Below are 18,164 nucleotides of genomic sequence, written 5' to 3' on the forward strand. Positions count from 1 at the left end.
CACCGCAACATCACTGGCGATTTGCTAAAGACACTTAAATCAGAGTTCTTACTATTTAAACACCTGGATGGGATTTAAAAGGCACAAGAGCTACTTAATCTGATAATCCTGTCATAGGTAAGACAAGTAAACATTGTGCAGAAAATCATAATCTTTAGCATTCTCATTTTCCAACAGGATGAAAAAGCAATGCACGTAAAGAACATACGATTAATTCAAATAAAAACCGAAACACAGAACACTATACTAACCGATATGGTAAAAAAAAAAAAAAAGAAAGAAAAGCCCGAAACTCCTTAAGGAGAGGGGCTGCCATATGAATCCATAAAGGATAAGTTTGGTATATTTTCAAGTGAAAGTAATTTTTTCACCATGATGGTATATATTAATTTGCCACATAAAATTGTGCTCTAAAGTGAAGCTTTTTTAATAAATTTTAAAAATATGTTATCTATTTGTGAAGCTTACAATGTGTGAAATACACACCTTGATCAACTTAACACAGAGCTACTAGGAAGACTAATAAAAAAGGCAAGCGAGATCTACCGGTATAGCTGATAACTACATTCTACTCCTGTCCTATTGACTGATTCTGGGAATTTTTGGGTGTCCTATTGTGTAAAGTACCTTTTTATACTGACATGCTTTAGAAGTACAGTTTTTGTATAATTATTCACATATGACAATAGTTTAATCAAAGGCAGATAAACTAAATAGATGTGCGTCACACAGGGAGCATCTGATATAGAAGTTGTGTAGTTCAGATTCAAGTGAAAGTAATTTTTTCACCATGATATACAGGTGCTGGTCATAAAATTAGAATATCATGACAAAGTTGATTTATTTCAGTAATTCCATTCAAAAAGTGAAACTTGTATATTAGATTCATTCATTACACACAGACTGATGTTTAATCAAATGTTTATTTCTTTTAATTTTGATGATTATAACTGACAACTAATGAAAGTCCCAAATTCAGTATCTCGGAAAATTAGAATATTGTGAAAAGGTTCAATATTGAAGACACCTGGTGCCACACTCTAATCAGCTAATTAACTCAAAACACCTGCAAAAGCCTTTAAATGGTCTCTCAGTCGAGTTCTGTAGGCTACACAATCATGGGGAAGACTGCTGACTTGACAGTTGTCCAAAAGACGACCATTGACACCTTGCACAAGGAGGTCAAGACACAAAAGGTCATTGCTAAAGAGGCTGGCTGTTCACAGAGCTCTGTGTCCAAGCACATTAATAGAGAGGTGAAGGGAAGGACAAGATGTGGTAGAAAAAAGTGGACAAGCAATAGGGATAACCGCACCCTGGAGAGGATTGTGAAACAAAACCCATTCAAAAATGTGGGGGAGATTCACAAAGAGTGGACTGCAGCTGGAGTCAGTACTTCTAGAACCACCACGCACAGACGTATGCAAGACATGGGCTTCAGCTGTCGCATTCCTTGTGTCAAGCCACTCTTGAACAAGAGACAGCGTCAGAAGTGTCTCGCCTTTGGACTGCTGCTGAGTGGTCCAAAGTTACGTTCTCTGATGAAAGTAAATTTTGCATTTCCTTTGGAAATCAAGGTCCCAGAGTCTGGAGAAATAGAGGAGAGGCACAGAATCCACGTTGCGTGAGGTCCAGTGTAAAGTTTCCACAGTCAGTGATGGTTTGGGGTGCCATGTCATCTGCTGGTGTTGGTCCATTGTGTTTTCTGAGGTCCAAGGTCAACGCAGCCGTCTACCAGGAAGTTTTAGAGCACTTCATGCTTCTTGCTGCTGACGAACTTTATGGAGATGCAGATTTCATTTTCCAACAGGACCTGGCACCTGCACACAGTGCCAAAGCTACCAGTACCTGGTTTAAGGACCGTGGTATCCCTGTTCTTGATTGGCCAGCAAACTTGCCTGACCTTAACCCCATAGAAAATCTATGGGGTATTGTGAAGAGGAAGATGCAATATGCCAGACCCAACAATTCAGAAGAGCTGAAGGTCACTATCAGAGCAATTAATTGATATTCTAATTTTCCGAGATACTGAGTTTGGGACTTTCATTAGTTGTCAGTTATAATCATCAACATTAAAAGAAATAAACATTTGAAATACATCAGTCTGTGTGTAATGAATGAATCTAATATACAAGTTTCACTTTTTGAATGGAATTACTGAAATAAATCAACTTTGTCATGATATTCTAATTTTATGACCAGCACCTGTATTGTATGGCAAGCCGAATTAACATTTAGAGATATCTCAAAATGAATTTCACATATCTTAAAATGTAATTTACTTTTTAAGATATCTGAAACTCTCTTTGAATTTTATGACCAGCACCTGTATATTAATTATATTTAACACCATGGTATATATTAATTTGCCACATAAAATTGTGCTCTAAAGTGAAGCCTTTTAAACAAATTTTAAAAATATGTTATCTATTTGTGAAGCTTACAATGGGACTAACGGAAACACAGGCCCATAGGTGAATGAAAAAGCCCTAAAACTTGCCGAATACATCCACTTTGACCCAGTAAAGGTTTTTGATTTAAGAAAATATGCCTTTCGTTTTTATGATGCATCACTGAGAAAATGAAAGAATACTAGAAATATTTATTGAATCATAGATTCTTTGAACTGTTTCTCTTGAGTTTAGAGTGCATTCCCTTTCCTCTTATCTTCTTACAGATGCTGTCATAGGAGGTTTTATGACAACCTGACAAGCCCACGGCCTTGAGCTTATTATCCTACTTTTGCCTCTGCAATTCTATTTTTTCAAGAGTTATCTTCTGCCATGGCTTGTAATAACAGACAGATGTGTTCTCATATCATTATTACAGTATGTTTTTCCAAACTTTTCGTCTGCGAAAGAATTTCGGGGTAATATAGTTATTAACGGGTAATGTAGTTTTTTGCACATGAAATGTTTTCATATGTAGTGTACATTAAAAGAAATATATAGCATTTGTCTTACAAATATCATTGTAAAAAAGGCTTGTGTGCCTTTAAGGTGGTGAAACATCGTCACGTGAAAACTGTGGAGTGTGCAGTGAGCATGTGAGTTTGTGAGATGTACCACGTGAACGCCGGAAATACTGGAGCTGCAAGAGAAAGTTTAAGTTTGTGCGTTTGTTGACCAAATGTAAGTTCTTATGTACATGTTTAGAAGTCAAGTGTTAAATGGCAGAGAGAAAACTGGGTACTTGCATGCTAAACGGACGGCAAGAACGGCTAGTACCCTTTTCTATTATTGTGACGCAAATGGGATTTTCGTTTATAACATTAGGCACCCAAAGTAGACATTAACATTAGGGACCTATAGGCAACTATGCTCCACCCACACTAACTTTAAGGTTAGTATTTGTGGTTGGGGTAGGTCAGTCTAATAATTTAAATTCCAAAAATTAAGCAACCGGGGCACCTCCCCCATGGAGCCCAACTGAATTAGTAGGCTATTATTTTACGTTACTTAGTGTTTATTAATATTACCATTAATCCCATTAATACCATTCAGTAAAATAATATAATAATAATTCTTTGCATTTATATAGTGCTTTTCTCACTACTCAAAGAGCTCAGCAATTGCAGGTTAAGGGCCTTGCTCAAGGGCCCAACAGAGCAGAGTCCCTATTGGCATTTAGAGGATGTACTCTGTTTAATATAGATTCAGCCTGTACATTTTTGGGATATTACATTAAATCTTTAAGAGATGTTGTGTATTAATATGGATGTAAACCTGTTACGTTACCACATTGAAGTTTTAACTGCAAATACCTTACGCTGATAGTGTGCAGCTATGGTGCCACCAATTGGACATTTGAATATTGCATAGTGAAGTAGCATTTATATATGTACTAAATGTTCTATTTTTGTTGTTTGCCTTGTTACAACCACACACACCCCTACCTAAACCTACCTGTACAGTTGTTCTACTTCATGTGTACTTCTGGCATTTCAACATTAAGGAAATGTTCCTGAAATGGTTGGATTAGTTCCTGTGTTCTAACCAACACACCACAGCGACTCCAGCAAATTGCAAGTCTGCCTTCTCAACTTCCTTTCCAATAATCATGAAGATACTGCTGAAATGGTTAAGTAAAGAGACAAAGGGTTCTAGGTGGTGGTTAAAGAAATTGGCTGATGTCATGTACCATGTAAGACCTGACAGTTGTCACGTACACAGAAATTCCAAAACACTGTAAGAGCTGAACTTAAGAGATATTGAGAAGGACAAGAACGCAGTGAAATGAGACTTTTATTTAGGTATGTTTATTTGGGTATGTAAGCTAATGAACCAATCAGAGTAAATGTCAGATGGTATGTGAGGTAATGAACCAATCAGAGTAAGTGTCAGGTGATATGTAAGCATTCATTCAGCACTGTTATGTAAATTGTTATGTCTCTTGCCCTTGCTCTGCGAATATTCCCTTAATAGACTTCTGTGTCAAGGTGCTCCCTCTTCATGTTCATGAAGAGAAATTAAAAACACATGAACAAGCTTCCTCCTGTCTGATTTCTGACTCAAAGAGGTCCTAGTTGAGGACAAAACTTCCTTCTTTAATATATTTTCAATTTATTTCTTTCACAAGCCCATTACATTCTGTGTTGTTATTTTACATCACCTACAGAGTGAGATTCACAATGAATGGCAAAGCAGGGAAAAGAGCACATAGCAGTTTCATTTTACAAATTAATAATCAATCCATAAATGTATTTTTCCACACAGGTGACATTATTTTTCGGCTTTAGAAAAATACCAAAGTTATGAACACGGTTGTAGAATAGATGTCTGAAATGCCCACCTTGATCAACTTAACAAAGAGCTACTTGGAAGAGTGTAGGCAAGCGAGATCTACCACCATAGCTGATAACTACATTCTACTCCTGTCCTATTGACTGATTCTGGGAATTTTCGGGTGTCCTATTGTGTAAAGTACCTTTTTATACTGACGTGCTTTAGAAATACAGTTTTTGTATAATTGTTCACATATGACAACACTTTAATCAAAGGCAGATAAACTGAATAGATGTGCGTCACACAAGGAGCATCTGATATAGAAGTTGTGTAGTTCAGATTACATGGCACACTCTCTCTGACATTCAGAGCAAATGCACTTGGACAGTGCAATGCCTGACAGGTGATGGGCATTGAGACGGATGACTTAAGTGTGTTCATTTCTACAAAGTGAAGTACAGTCAGCAGCAAGACAGGATCAAAAAGTTTATATTATTCATGGAGTCATATGGCAGCCCTTCCAAAGGAAAAAGCTGGGACGGGGTGATGGTTAGGAGCAGCGGGCCGTCTCTCATTCTCACCTCTGGTTGGTTCTAAAATGCACTGCGCCACTCTCCACAGGGGGAGGGTCACTGTAATCAGAGTGGGGATGGAAGGAAAGGTAATGATTGCTCTGGGCATGAAGAGAGGAGTGGTGAACAGATGGGTTCTCGGCTCTGACAGCTGGAGCGTGAACAGTCACCTGTGAAAGGGGAAACAGGTAGTTAGTTCTGGCATTCATTAGGCTCCTGGTAAACGTAAGGCCACACGGCTGATGATTTAGTGAGGCAGAGTCTAACAGAGTATGCATTAAAGCAGGGGTACTCAATCACGGTCCTGGAGGTCCGCAGTGGCTGCAGGTTTTTGTTCTAACCCGGTTGCTTAATCAGAAAGCAATTCTTGCCAATAATTTAATTTCATGGCTCGTTAGTGCTTTTACTCTGCTATGTCAGGTCCTTCTCATATCCTGGATTTTCTCCCTCTTTCTAAGGATATCATCCGAATGATCTGAACGCTAAAATGGATGAGTGGTTCTTAGTCCTTCACTTTTTTCTCTTCACTTTCCTTCCAAATATTTAATTAAACCAATTAGTGCACGATAAATACAGAGGTGTAAATGGTAACAAGCTAAATGGAGAAATGCTGGTCTCTTTTGTCATTTGCATGTTACTGCTAATAAGGAGCAATTAAAAACCAAGACTACAGCTGTTTAAGACTAAAATAAGCAATAAGGGTTCAAAATCTTAACGAGCGAGACAACTAAAGTGAAGCAGAAGTGTTACTTGAGCAGTAAGTGCTTCTTATTAAGTAATTGGGTTGGAGCAAAAACCTGCAGCCACTGCGGACGTCCAGGACCGTGATTGAGTACACCTGCATTAAAGCTAGGTTTATCTTATATCATAAGCATGGGCCAAAGCCCATTTTGTGTATCTGATCATTTTTTGATAGTAACAAATATAAAAATTTGCCTAAGGATGGAACCCTCCCATAGATAAGGTACAATATACAGGTGCTGATCATAAAATTAGAATATCATGACAAAGTTGATTTATTTCAGTAATTCCATTCAAAAAGTGAAACTTGTATATTAGATTCATTCATTACACACAGACTGATGTATTTCAAATGTTTATTTCTTTTAATGTTGATGATTATAACTGACAACTAATGAAAGTCCCAAATTCAGTATCTCGAAAATTAGAATATTGTGAAAAGGTTCAATATTGAAGACACCTGGTGCCACACTCTAATCAGCTAATTAACTCCAAACACCTGCAAAAGCCTTTAAATGGTCTCTCAGTTCAGTTCTGTAGGCTACACAATCATGGGGGAGACTGCTGACTTGACAGTTGTCCAAAAGACGACCATTGACACCTTGCACAAGGAGGGCAAGACACAAAAGGTCATTGCTAAAGAGGCTGGCTGTTCACAGAGCTCTGTGTCCAAGCACATTAATAGAGAGGCGAAGGGAAGGACAAGATGTGGTAGAAAAAAGTGGACAAGCAATAGGGATAACTGCACCCTGGAGAGGATTGTGAAATAAAACCCATTCAAAAATGTGGGGGAGATTCACAAAGAGTGGACTGCAGCTGGAGTCAGTGCTTCAAGAACCACCACACACAGACGTATGCAAGACATGGGTTTCAGCTGTCGCATTCCTTGTGTCAAGCCACTCTTGAACAAGAGACAGCGTCAGAAGCGTCTCGCCTGGGCTAAAGACAAAAAGGACTGGACTGCTGCTGAGTGGTCCAAAGTTATGTTCTCTGATGAAAATAATTTTTTTTTTCCTTTAAAAATCAAGGTCCCAGAGTCTGGAGGAAGAGAGGAGAGGCACAGAATCCACGTTGCGTGAGGTCCAGTGTAATGTTTCCACAGTCAGTGATGGTTTGGGGTGTTATGTCATCTGCTGGTGTTGGTCCATTGTGTTTTCTGAGGTCCAAGGTCAACGCAGCTGTCTACCAGGAAGTTTTAGAGCACTTCATGCTTCCTGCTGCTGACGAACTTTATGGAGATGCAGATTTCATTTTCCAACAGGACCTGCCAAAGCTACCAGTACCTGGTTTAAGGACCATGATATCCCTGTTCTTAATTGGCCAGCAAACTCACCTGACCTTAACCCCATAGAAAATCTATGGGGTATTGTGAAGAGGAAGATGCAATACGCCAGACCCAACAATTCAGAAGAGCTGAAGGCCACTATCAGAGCAACATGGGCTCTCATAACACCTGAGCAGTGCCACAGACTGATCGACTCCATGCCACGCCGCATTGCTGCAGTAATCCAGGCCAAAGGAGCCCCAACTTAATACTGAGTGCTGTACGTGCTCATACTTTTCATGTTCATACCTTTCAGTTGGCCAACATTTCTAAAAATCCTTTTTTTTGCCTTGGTCTTAATTGATATTCTAATTTTCCGAGATACTGAATTTGGGACTTTCATTACTTGTCAATTATAATCATCAACATTAAAAGAAATAAACATTTGAAATACATCAGTCTGTGTGTAATGAATAAATCTAATATACAAGTTTCACTTTTTGAATGGAATTACTGAAATAAATCAACTTTGTCATGATATTCTAATTTTATGACCAGCACCTGTATTGTATGGCAAGCCGAAATTTAGAGATATCTCAAAATGAATTTCAGATATCTTAAAATGTAATTTACTTTTTAAGATATCTGAAACTCTCTTTGAGATATCTTAAAATAATTTCCTTTATATTTTAAGATATCTGCAATACATTTTGAGATATCTCAAATACATTTTCAAATATCTCAAAATAACTGTGCCTGCATTTCAAGATATCTTCAAATTAATTTTCAGATAGTTTAAATTGAACTATCATGCATTTTAAGGTATCTCAAAATTATTTCCTGTAAAAATGCCTATTCTTTCAATGGGACTTCCTGTTTATTATAAGATATCTTAAAATGTATTTGAGATATCTTTAAATGAGCGGGAAGTGATTTTGAGATATCTGAAAATGTATTTGGGATATTTGAAAGTGGACAAGAAGCTGTTTAGGGATATCTGGAAATATATTTCAGTTATCTTAAATTGTATTGTAGATAACTGAAAATGCTTTTGAGATATCTTGAAATAATTGTCTTTTTAAAGATGTCTTAAAATGTATTTTAGATATCTTGAAATACAACTTGAAATATCCAGAAATATACTGTAAGATATCTGAAATGGAGCAGAGACCCATTTTAAGATATCATGAAATGACTTTTACATATCTAAAAATGTATTTTAGATACCTCAAACAACAGTGAATTTTAAGTTATCTAAAATGATATTTAAGATATCTTAGTTATATGTCGAGATATCCTAATATAACTTCCCACTCATTTTAAGATATCTCAAATTCATTTTGAGATATCTGAAATGCCTCCAGTGGAGGCAGAACCTTTGTGTTTTCCCCAGTTGATTCTGGGGTCCATCAGGGGTGTGTTCTGCTCCTACTCTGTTCAATGCCTGTATGGACTGGGTGTTGGGCAAGGTCGTGGGGTCCAGCGGCTGTGGAGCATCTGTTGGTGAAGAAAGATTCACAGATCTTGACTTTGCTGACGATGCTGTGATGTTCGCGGAATCAATGGAGGCTCTGACAGGGGCGCTCAAGAGACTGAGTGAGGAGTCTGAGTGTCTGGGCTGATAAAAACCAAGAGCCAGGCCTTCAATGATCTCTTGGGCACAGACATCAGAAGTGTGTCTGTTTGCGGAAAGAGTGTCGACCTTGTCAAGAGGTTTACTTATCTTGGCAGTGACATTCATGTCTCTGGTGACTCTTCCTATGAAGTCAGTAAACAGATTGGGAGAGCATGGGGGGGTCATGAGGTCGCTGGAAAGGGGTGTGTGGCGCTGCTGATATCTATGCAAAAGTTCCAAGTCTTTAGAGTCCTGGTGCTTCCTGTCTTGCTATATGGTTGTGACACATGGACGCTATCCAGTGACCTGAGATGAAGACTGGACTCCTTTGGTACTGTGTCTCTCCGGAAAATCCTTGGGTACCGTTGGTTTGACTTTGTGTTGCTCATGGAGTCCCAAATGAGGCACATTACCTGCATTGTGAGGGAGCGTCAGTTACGGCACTACGGCCATGTGACGCATTTCCCCGAGGGTGATCTGGCTCATAAGATTCTCATTGTTGGGTGACCCATGTGGCTGGAGCAGGCCAAGGGGTAGCCCACGTAATACCTGGCTGCGGCAGATAGAAGGTCATTTCCGGAGTGTGGGACTGGATTACGTGTCTGCCTGGGGGGTTGCCAACCGGCATTCCGAGTTGTTTTGTCGTGTAGTGGGTACGGAAACACACTGTACCAGTGCATGCTCCCCAACTTGACTTGACTTGATATCAGAAATGCATTTTCAGATATCTCAGCATAACTTCCTGTGCATTTTAAGATATCTTGAATACATTTTCAGGTCAAAATGTATTTGAGATATCTTGAAATGCACTGGGAGCTATTTTAAGATATCTTGAAATGTATTTGAGATATCTTAAAATGCACATGAACTTATTTCGAGATATCTCGAATTACATTTAAGATTATTTTGAAAAGCATTTCAGATATCTCAAAATGTACAGCATATCATTTCAAGATATCTTGAAATCTATTTGAGATATCATAAAATGCTTTTTAGATATCTTAAAATAGATGCATTTTTAGATATCTGTAATTCAATTTGAGATATCTCTAAATGTTAATTTGGCTTGCCATAATATATTGTCTGTTACAGTATATGAGGAGAGGACACATACCATTGGGGGGTATTTGTATGCTGATGCATTGCCAGGATCCACACTTGCCAGTGTCTGCATGTCAGCGTCTCTGGCATTAACAATGCGTAGGTACAGTTCAGCATGGCCCACCTGTGGGAGACATAAAGGGGCATACTCACAGTAGCCTGATATTTAAGGAATAGCAATTTGAATCACTGGTATAGTGAAATCATCTGTGGGCACCCCTGAAATAGCAGAAGTTGGGCCCCTAACTATAAAAAATGGCATTTCCTCTGAAGTCAGAAACTATTGAAATAAATGTTTTTTCTGGAGACCACACTGTGTCTGACCAATTTGTTTCTCCATCTGCGGACACTCAAACATCTAACCCCATTCAGCCTGCACCCACTCCAGACTGTGAAGCGCCTGCAGACCGCCATCTTTCAGTTCTGCCAGTAAAGAGCTCTCTGCATTCTGAATGTTTTCTTCCAAACTCAGTAATAGGCACTGACTCATTCATAATGTTTCAGGACACAACACTGCAGTTTCTCCGCATCTCCTTTAGCCTGAAAATGCACAAAATATTTATTTGTTTTCAAAAATGTATATGTATTTTAGTGGCTGGAGATGTGTAGATCTGATAAGGGGGCCCTTTGGGTCTGGATGCTTCCCATCTTGTGGGATTGCTAGGGCATCCTCTATGCCAGTGACAAGAATCTTTAACTGCAAAAATAAAAGACCCATTTGACCACCTCCATTAAATGTGTGCAAAGCGCTCTCTAAATACTTAGAGGACTCTGTCAGGGTACACCAAGGTGTTCATCTGGGAAACAAAATGTACAATTTGAAGAGGAGAGGTGAATTATTGGAAATACTCAAGCATGACACGTTTCAGTATGGTGGTGTCTAATGCTGCATAAGGAATCCTCTACTCCACTGGAGTATCAGCCATCCAGTATATGAATGCATGACAATAAACTTGATTTGGCCCCTAAAACAGGGGGGCCATGTAACAGCACTGACAAGGTGCATCAGCCTGGAAATGACAGCTGTGCCTTGTCAGCAGCAGTATGAGTCGCCATTCCACATTCAAATGACCAGCTTCAGTACCACCTGCATGGAAGCCTATAAAAGAGGACAAGCCTGACAAACTCACATGATGTCCATTCTAATGTGGTTAAGCAAGCTGTCTTCCTAAGGATAGTGAGTAATCCAAAAGAGCAATGAAAAGAGTGGATCCATTAGGTCTGGATTTGTAAGCGCTTCTACATTATGTTTCCACAGTTTTAGAACATTATGAAGTGACTAAATCAGTTGGGAATGAGCCTGTAAGTTTTTATATCAATTTTCATTGACAAGACAATCCCAAAGTGCTGTGAAGTTATCATATACAGTGGAACCTCGGTTTGCCAGCATAATTCGTTCCGGAAACGTGCTCGTAGTCCAAAGCACTCGTATATCAAAGTGAATTTCCCCATAAGGTAGCGCTGCTGCCTCGCAGTTGGGAGACCTGGGGACCTGGGTTCACTTCCCGGGTCCTCCCTGTGTGGAGTTTGCATGTTCTCCCCGTGTCTGCATGGGTTTCCTCCGGGGGCTCCGGTTTCCTCCCACAGTCCAAAGACATGCGGGTTAGGTGGATTGGCGATTCTAACTTGGCCCTGGTGTGTGCTTGGTGTGTGGGTGTGTTTGTGTGTGTCCTGCGGTGGGTTGGCACCCTGCCCGGGATTGGTTCCTGCCTTGTGCCCTGTGTTGGCTGGGATTGGCTCCAGCAGACCCCCGTGACCCTGTGTTCGGATTCAGCGGGTTGGAAAATGGATGGATGGATGGATGGAATTTCCCCATAAGAAATAATGGAAACTCAGATGATTTGTTCCACAACCCAAAACTATTCATATAAAAATGAATAATACAAAATATAAAGTAAAAATACATAAAACAAATTAACTTGCACTTTACCTTTGAAAAGAATCATGGCTGGTGTGAGTGAGTTTCTAAACTCTTGTGGGATTGCACCCAACAGGACGACACGCGGAAGAGCGTCCCAAAGCAATCGCAGTCTCCCAGTGCTGTAGTAGTTCGCCGTAAAACTGAATCCGAAAAGATCGCGGACATGCTATAAGCACCTGCCGTCAATGGGTGATACAAGGAACATTATAAATGCGCAGGGCCCTGCCTGACTTCTGTGTCTGTGTATAAATAACCGCGCTGTTGCTGTTTCAAGCTGAATAAAGCTTGTGTTGCTAAAGTACTGAGACTCAGCTTCGTGTTTTAGGGTGCAAGACAGGGATTCGCACGTCACAGCACACATACACGCGCACGAGCACACATACACACACACACACAGTCACAATGCTAATGCTGTAGTAAACACTATACGCTCGTACGGATGTTGACTATATGAGTGAGGCACGCAGACTCAGACGGAGAATAGGAGACGATTGCCCACAATCCCGCAGTGAGAGAGAGAGAAGAACCATCAGCTCAGTTGTGATCACATGACGCTCAGCAGACAAACTACTCGTACTGCAAGACATCGCTCGTTTATCATGTGAAAATTTAGTAAAAATTTTTGCTCGTCTTGCAAAACACTCGTAAACCAAGTTACTCGCAAACCGAGGTTCCACTGTAATTGTTTCTATATTTTTGTAGTCTTATAGTGAAGAGACTTAGTCAGGGTCACCCTGTGAGGCACTGAATGGAATTGAATCACCATATCTAAGATGATGAGAAGTGCCATACAAAAAGAAAATAATCCAAAGTAGTTAGTCCAGTTTGTGGAAAATTTCTGAAATGTTAAAAGGTGATTTAGCATATCTTGGGTCATTCCCTTAAATGCTAGAGGCACACAATAACTTTTATAATTAACTCACAACAAAAAAGCTCTGTCTCTAAGGAGCAAGTAGCACAAACGTGGAATAATAAATCATTATTGAGCAAATGGAGCCTATCCCAGCCTCATTAGACACAAAACAGCAACCAGCCCAGAATGGAGTGCTTAGCACCCACATTTAGACCAAATGACACACGGTCTCCAATTAATCTAATACACATACACTACATGGCCAAATGTATGTGGACATCCCACCAAATTACTGAGTTTAGATGTTTCATTAACAACAGGTGCATGTAATCTGCACACAGCTATGCAATCTTTATTGACACACTCCGGGTCGCCCTCAGGGCCAGCTCATGGGTACATTCCACTCCTAGGCAGTGTTGGTTGCAAGAGCCCAAAAAAAGATAATCCAAAGAGAGCCCCCCTTTAGATCAGTATTGTTAGACTGTAGCTGAAATCGATGAAGGAGATCACTGCCCTCACAATTGCATATGAAACTGATGAGCTTCCTCTTTGGAGATTGGTGATCACGTGATCAAATGTGTAATAAAAAATGAGGGTGGAGGGATCAGCATACATTTCTGAAATACAAGGTGGGTTGGGGGTTGGGGGGGGGGGGGGGGGTTAATGCTCACGCAGTCGTTTTGATGTCTCCCCTGTGCCCCAGTCTGGTGTCTATTCAGCTTATGCCTAGAGCAGGCCCTTGGTTGTATTGAAGAGCTCAATGTTAAAAGCTGAACTGTCAAAGGATGCCGCCTTTGCCAGAAGTCAATATATTAAATTTCTTCTCCGCTAATTCTGCCCCCATCAACTGTAAGTGCCATTATTGTGAAGTGGAAGCATCAGGGAGCAATAACAGCTTAGCCACAAAGTGGTAGACCACACAAAATCACAGAGTGGGGCCGGCGAGTGCTAAAGCATGGAACAAACAACCTCTCCTCTGTGGCATTAGTCACAACAGAGTTCACAACCGCCTCTCAAAGCAACATCAGCACAAGAACTGTATCCAGGAGCCTCATGGAATGGCCTTCCATGATCGAGGAGCTGCAAACAAGCCGTAGATCACTAGGCATGCTGCAAAACATTGGCCAAAGGGGTGTTTAAATCATGCTGCCAATGGATTCTGTAGCTTTGAAAACGTGTTATGTGGCGTGATGAATCACGCATCACTGTCTGGCAGGCTGAAGAATCAATCTGGATTTAGCCAATGCCAGGAGAACACTACCTTCTGGAGTGCATAGTGCCTTCTGCAAAGTTTGGTCTGGTCTGAGGCTGTTTTTATGATACTGTGGTAGACCCTTTGGTTCCAGTGAACAGCATATAAAGACATTTTAGTCTTTGTAGGAGGAGTTTGAGGAAGGACCTCTTATGATGAAACATGACTGTGCCCCTATGCACAAAGCTAGGTCCATGAAGGAACTCGAGTGGCATGCACAAGGTCCTAACTTCAACCCTAATGAACACCTTTGGGATGAATTGAAACATCGATTGCCAGCCAAGTCTTTTCATTCAGCATCAGTATCTGACCTCACAAGTGCTCTTTTGGCAGAATGTGCAACCTCTAAGGTCCTGTTAAAAGAAGGATGAAGGCTGTTATGTTGGCAACAGTAACTCCATATCATATTAATGCCCATGGTTTTGGAATGTTATGTCCAACAAAGGCATATCAGTATGATAGTCAGGAATCCAGAAGCTTTTGACCACATACTGTATTTATAATGTAGAAGGAAAAACTGGAATACTTGGAGAAAAGCCAATGTAAACACAGGGGAGTGGATTGTGCAAACTTCAACACCATCCAACCTCTGCTCCTTAGGGACAAGCTGACAGAGATGGGAATAGATTCATACCTGGTGGCATGGATCGTGGACTATCTTACAGACAGACCTCAGTATGTATATCTCGGGAACTGCAGGTCTGACATTGTGGTCAGCAGCACAGGAGCGCCGCAGGGGACTGTACTTTCTCCGGTCCTGTTCAGCCTATATACATCAGACTTCCAATATAAATCGGAGTCCTGCCACATGCAAAAGTTCACTGACGACACTGCTATCGTGGGCTGCATCAGGAGTGGGCAGGAGGAGGAGTATAGGAACCTAATCAAGGACTTTGTTAAATGGTGCGACTCAAACCACCTACAACTGAACACCAGCAAAACCAAGGAGTTGGTGGTGTATTTTAGGAGGACCAGGTCCCTCATGGACCCCGTGATCATCAGAGGTGACTGTGTGCAGATGGTGCAGACCTATAAATACCTGGGAGTGCAGCTGGATGATAAATTGGACTGGACTGCCAATACTGATGCTCTGTGCAAGAGAGGACAGAGCCGACTACACTTCCTTAGAAGGCTGGCGTCTTTCAACATCTGCAATAAGATGCTGCAGATGTTCTATCAGACGGTTGTGGCGAGCGCCCTCTTCTACGCGGTGGTGTGCTGGGGAGGCAGCATAAAGAAGAGGGATGCCTCACGCCTGGACAAACTGGTGAGGAAGGCAAGCTCTATTGTAGATACAGAGCTGGACAGTTTGACATCTGTGGCAGAGCGACGGGCGCTGAGCAGACTCCTATCAATCATGGAGAATCCATTGCATCCACTGAACAGGATCATCTCCAGACAGAGGAGTAGCTTCAACGACAGACTGCTGTCACAGTCCTGCTCCACTGACAGACTGAGGAGATCGTTCCTCCCCCACACTATGCGACTCTTCAATTCCACCCGGGGGGCAAACGTTAACATTATACAAAGTTATTGTCTGTTATACCTGCATTTTTATCAATCTTTAATTTAATATTGTTTTTATCAGTATGCTGCTGCTGGAGTATGGGAATTTCCCCTTGGGATTAATAAAGTATCTATCTATCTATCTATCTATCTATCTATCTATCTATCTATCTATCTATCTATCTATCTATCTATCTATCTATCTATCTATCTATCTATCTATCTATCTATTATATAGTGCCTTTCATATATCTATCTATCTATCTATCTATCTATCTATCTATCTATCTATCTATCTATCTATCTATCTATCTATCTATCTATCTATCTATCTATCTATCTATCTATCTATCTATCTATCTATCTATCTATCTAACTGGGTATACACAGTGATTGAGCTCAGGATTCAAATACAGCCCATTGAAGCAGTTCTACCAATTCTATCATCAATCTGCCTGTGATAAAATAACTAAACATAAAATTAAAAAATGACTTATACAGTTTTATGCTTGCAGATTTCTTGCTGTTTCTTACCTGTGGCACTGCATTCAGCTGTCCAGTAGACAGAGATGGTCTCATTGGCAAGATGCGAAAAGGCACCTTCCAGAACCCACTAATTACTTGGTTGTGCTGATCAAAGATATTGAACTTGGTCCATCCACGAGAGACTAAGCGTTGAATCTCCTGTCCATAAGTGTCAAATCCTCCAGCTGCCTGCAGTTCTACTACCAGGGAGATAAGGGGAGATGGATGTACTCTGTAGGAGATGAGCAAAACTCAGATTATAGACCATGAAGCTTTTTGAAGCCTGCTCTTTTATAAAGAATGTATTAAAAATGACCTGGGGATGGGCTGCTTGACAGACAATAATGCCATACTTCCTGGACTCCCTTCTGTTAGGAACTGCAGGGAGGCGCCCATCTCACAGTGCACCGTTGGCAGAGGGGCAGGCCTACTCATCTCATGCCCATTGCTGTGCAGCCCAACAACTAGTCTTACTAGGCGCAGGGTGCTCTCCAGGCCTGTCAGAAAATCATAGAACACCACAAATCCTGCACTGAAAAGAGAGAGAAAGAAAAAAAATGTTTGTGAAAAAGGATTAAGATAAAAATTGCTCCAGAAGAAAAACATTATGTCACCGAGGCAAAGTGCCAAGGTGGGATAGGTGACTTGGTGAACTTGGATCATCCTGGTAAGTAAAGTAAAAACAAAAAGACATGCACGTCAATGGCTGCAGCACTTGAGTCTCCTCCTCTCTAAAGTGTCTGCCAGATACAGATTTCATTCTGCAGTCTGAGCTTCAGGGACACAACTCAATGAACTCATTTGACCTGAATTGCACAGCTGTGAACCGAGATGACCTAAACTGCTTTGCGCTTGACTGCCAGGCCGTGCACTTAGTGAACTGAAATGAACTGAAATGTCCCGAGACGAACTTGCCTGAACTGAGATGAACTGAATATGAAAGGGCGCAGCCTACAGCAAAAGCAACCCCTCCCCCGATTGATGCCAGGCCCATGTGCGCACACACACACTCCCCTCTTTATATGGAAGTTAAAGTGAAGTGAAACAAGTAGAAGAGGCTGACATTCACATACAGTACACATACTGGAAAGAGGATGTTCTGAGACTCTGAAATTTGATGTGATAAATTTAACTTCTGTTTCCATTAATATGTTAACATGAGGGCGGCACGGTGGCGCAGTGGGTAGCGCTGCTGCCTCGCAGTTAAGAGACCCGGGTTCATTTCCTGGGTCCTCCCTGCATGGAATTTGCATGTTCTCCTCGTGTCTGTGTTGGTTTCCTTCCACAGTCCAAAGACATGCAGGTTAGATGCATTGGCGATCCTAAATTGTGCTTGGTGTGTGTGCCCTGTGGTGGGATTGTTTTCCTGTCTTGCACCCTGTGCTGGCTGGGATTGGCTCCAGCTGACCCCAGTGACTCTGTGTTAGGATATAGCAGGTGGGAAAATGACTGACTGACACAATAAAATTTGCAGAAAGTAAAGGGGTCTGAATATTTTTTAAGTAACTGTATATTTTTGTGTTATTTTGGGTTTTTGTATACACAGCTACAAATTTGGTGTTTGCTTATTCATTTGTCTTAATATTAAAACATTCATTTAAGTTAAGATCTGTACTTTCTTTGTTTTTGTGATGCTATCTGATAATGGTGAGTGTAGAAAAAGAACAGTAGATGATAAAAAATGTAAGAAAATGTTAGTCACAAGGCTAGCGGAGGTCCAAATACCAGAGAATCAAAATGAAACTGACCAATAGGATCAAAAGGAGGGGAAAACAAAGTCAAAGTCAAAAAATACTGAAGAGAGGTCACAGCCAGAATATCAAAATGTTAGGGCCTTCTTAAAAATAAAGTTAACTTGTACCACAGAGGGCGGCATGGTGGCGCAGTGGTAGCGCTGCTGCCTCGCAGTTAGGAGACCCGGGTTTGCTTCCCGGGTCCACCCTGCGTGGAGTTTGCATGTTCTCCCCGTGTCTGCGTGGGTTTCCTCCGGGCGCTCCGGTTTCCTCCCACAGTCCAAAGACATGCAGGTTAGGTGGATTGGTGATTCTAAATTGGCCCTAGTGTGTGCTTGGTGTGTGTTTGTGTGTGTC

General features: G+C 41.0%; 1 protein-coding gene across 2 annotated transcripts in view; it reads right to left on the reverse strand.

Moving 5' to 3' along the window:
• LOC114658825 (uncharacterized) overlaps positions 1 to 18,164 on the reverse strand; it is a 148,679-nt gene that overhangs the window by 93,986 nt on the left and 36,529 nt on the right. For both annotated transcript variants that reach the window (XM_051932700.1, XM_051932701.1), the window contains exons 11-14: positions 16,391 to 16,606; positions 16,084 to 16,306; positions 10,031 to 10,141; positions 5,306 to 5,466 (exon numbers count right to left, since the gene is read on the reverse strand). In XM_051932700.1, coding sequence (XP_051788660.1) covers positions 5,306 to 5,466; positions 10,031 to 10,141; positions 16,084 to 16,306; positions 16,391 to 16,606 — 711 coding nt within the window. The remainder of the gene's footprint in view (positions 1 to 5,305; positions 5,467 to 10,030; positions 10,142 to 16,083; positions 16,307 to 16,390; positions 16,607 to 18,164) is intronic.

This window comes from Erpetoichthys calabaricus, chromosome 10 (genome assembly GCF_900747795.2).
Source record: "Erpetoichthys calabaricus chromosome 10, fErpCal1.3, whole genome shotgun sequence".
Lineage (NCBI taxonomy): Eukaryota > Metazoa > Chordata > Cladistia > Polypteriformes > Polypteridae > Erpetoichthys > Erpetoichthys calabaricus.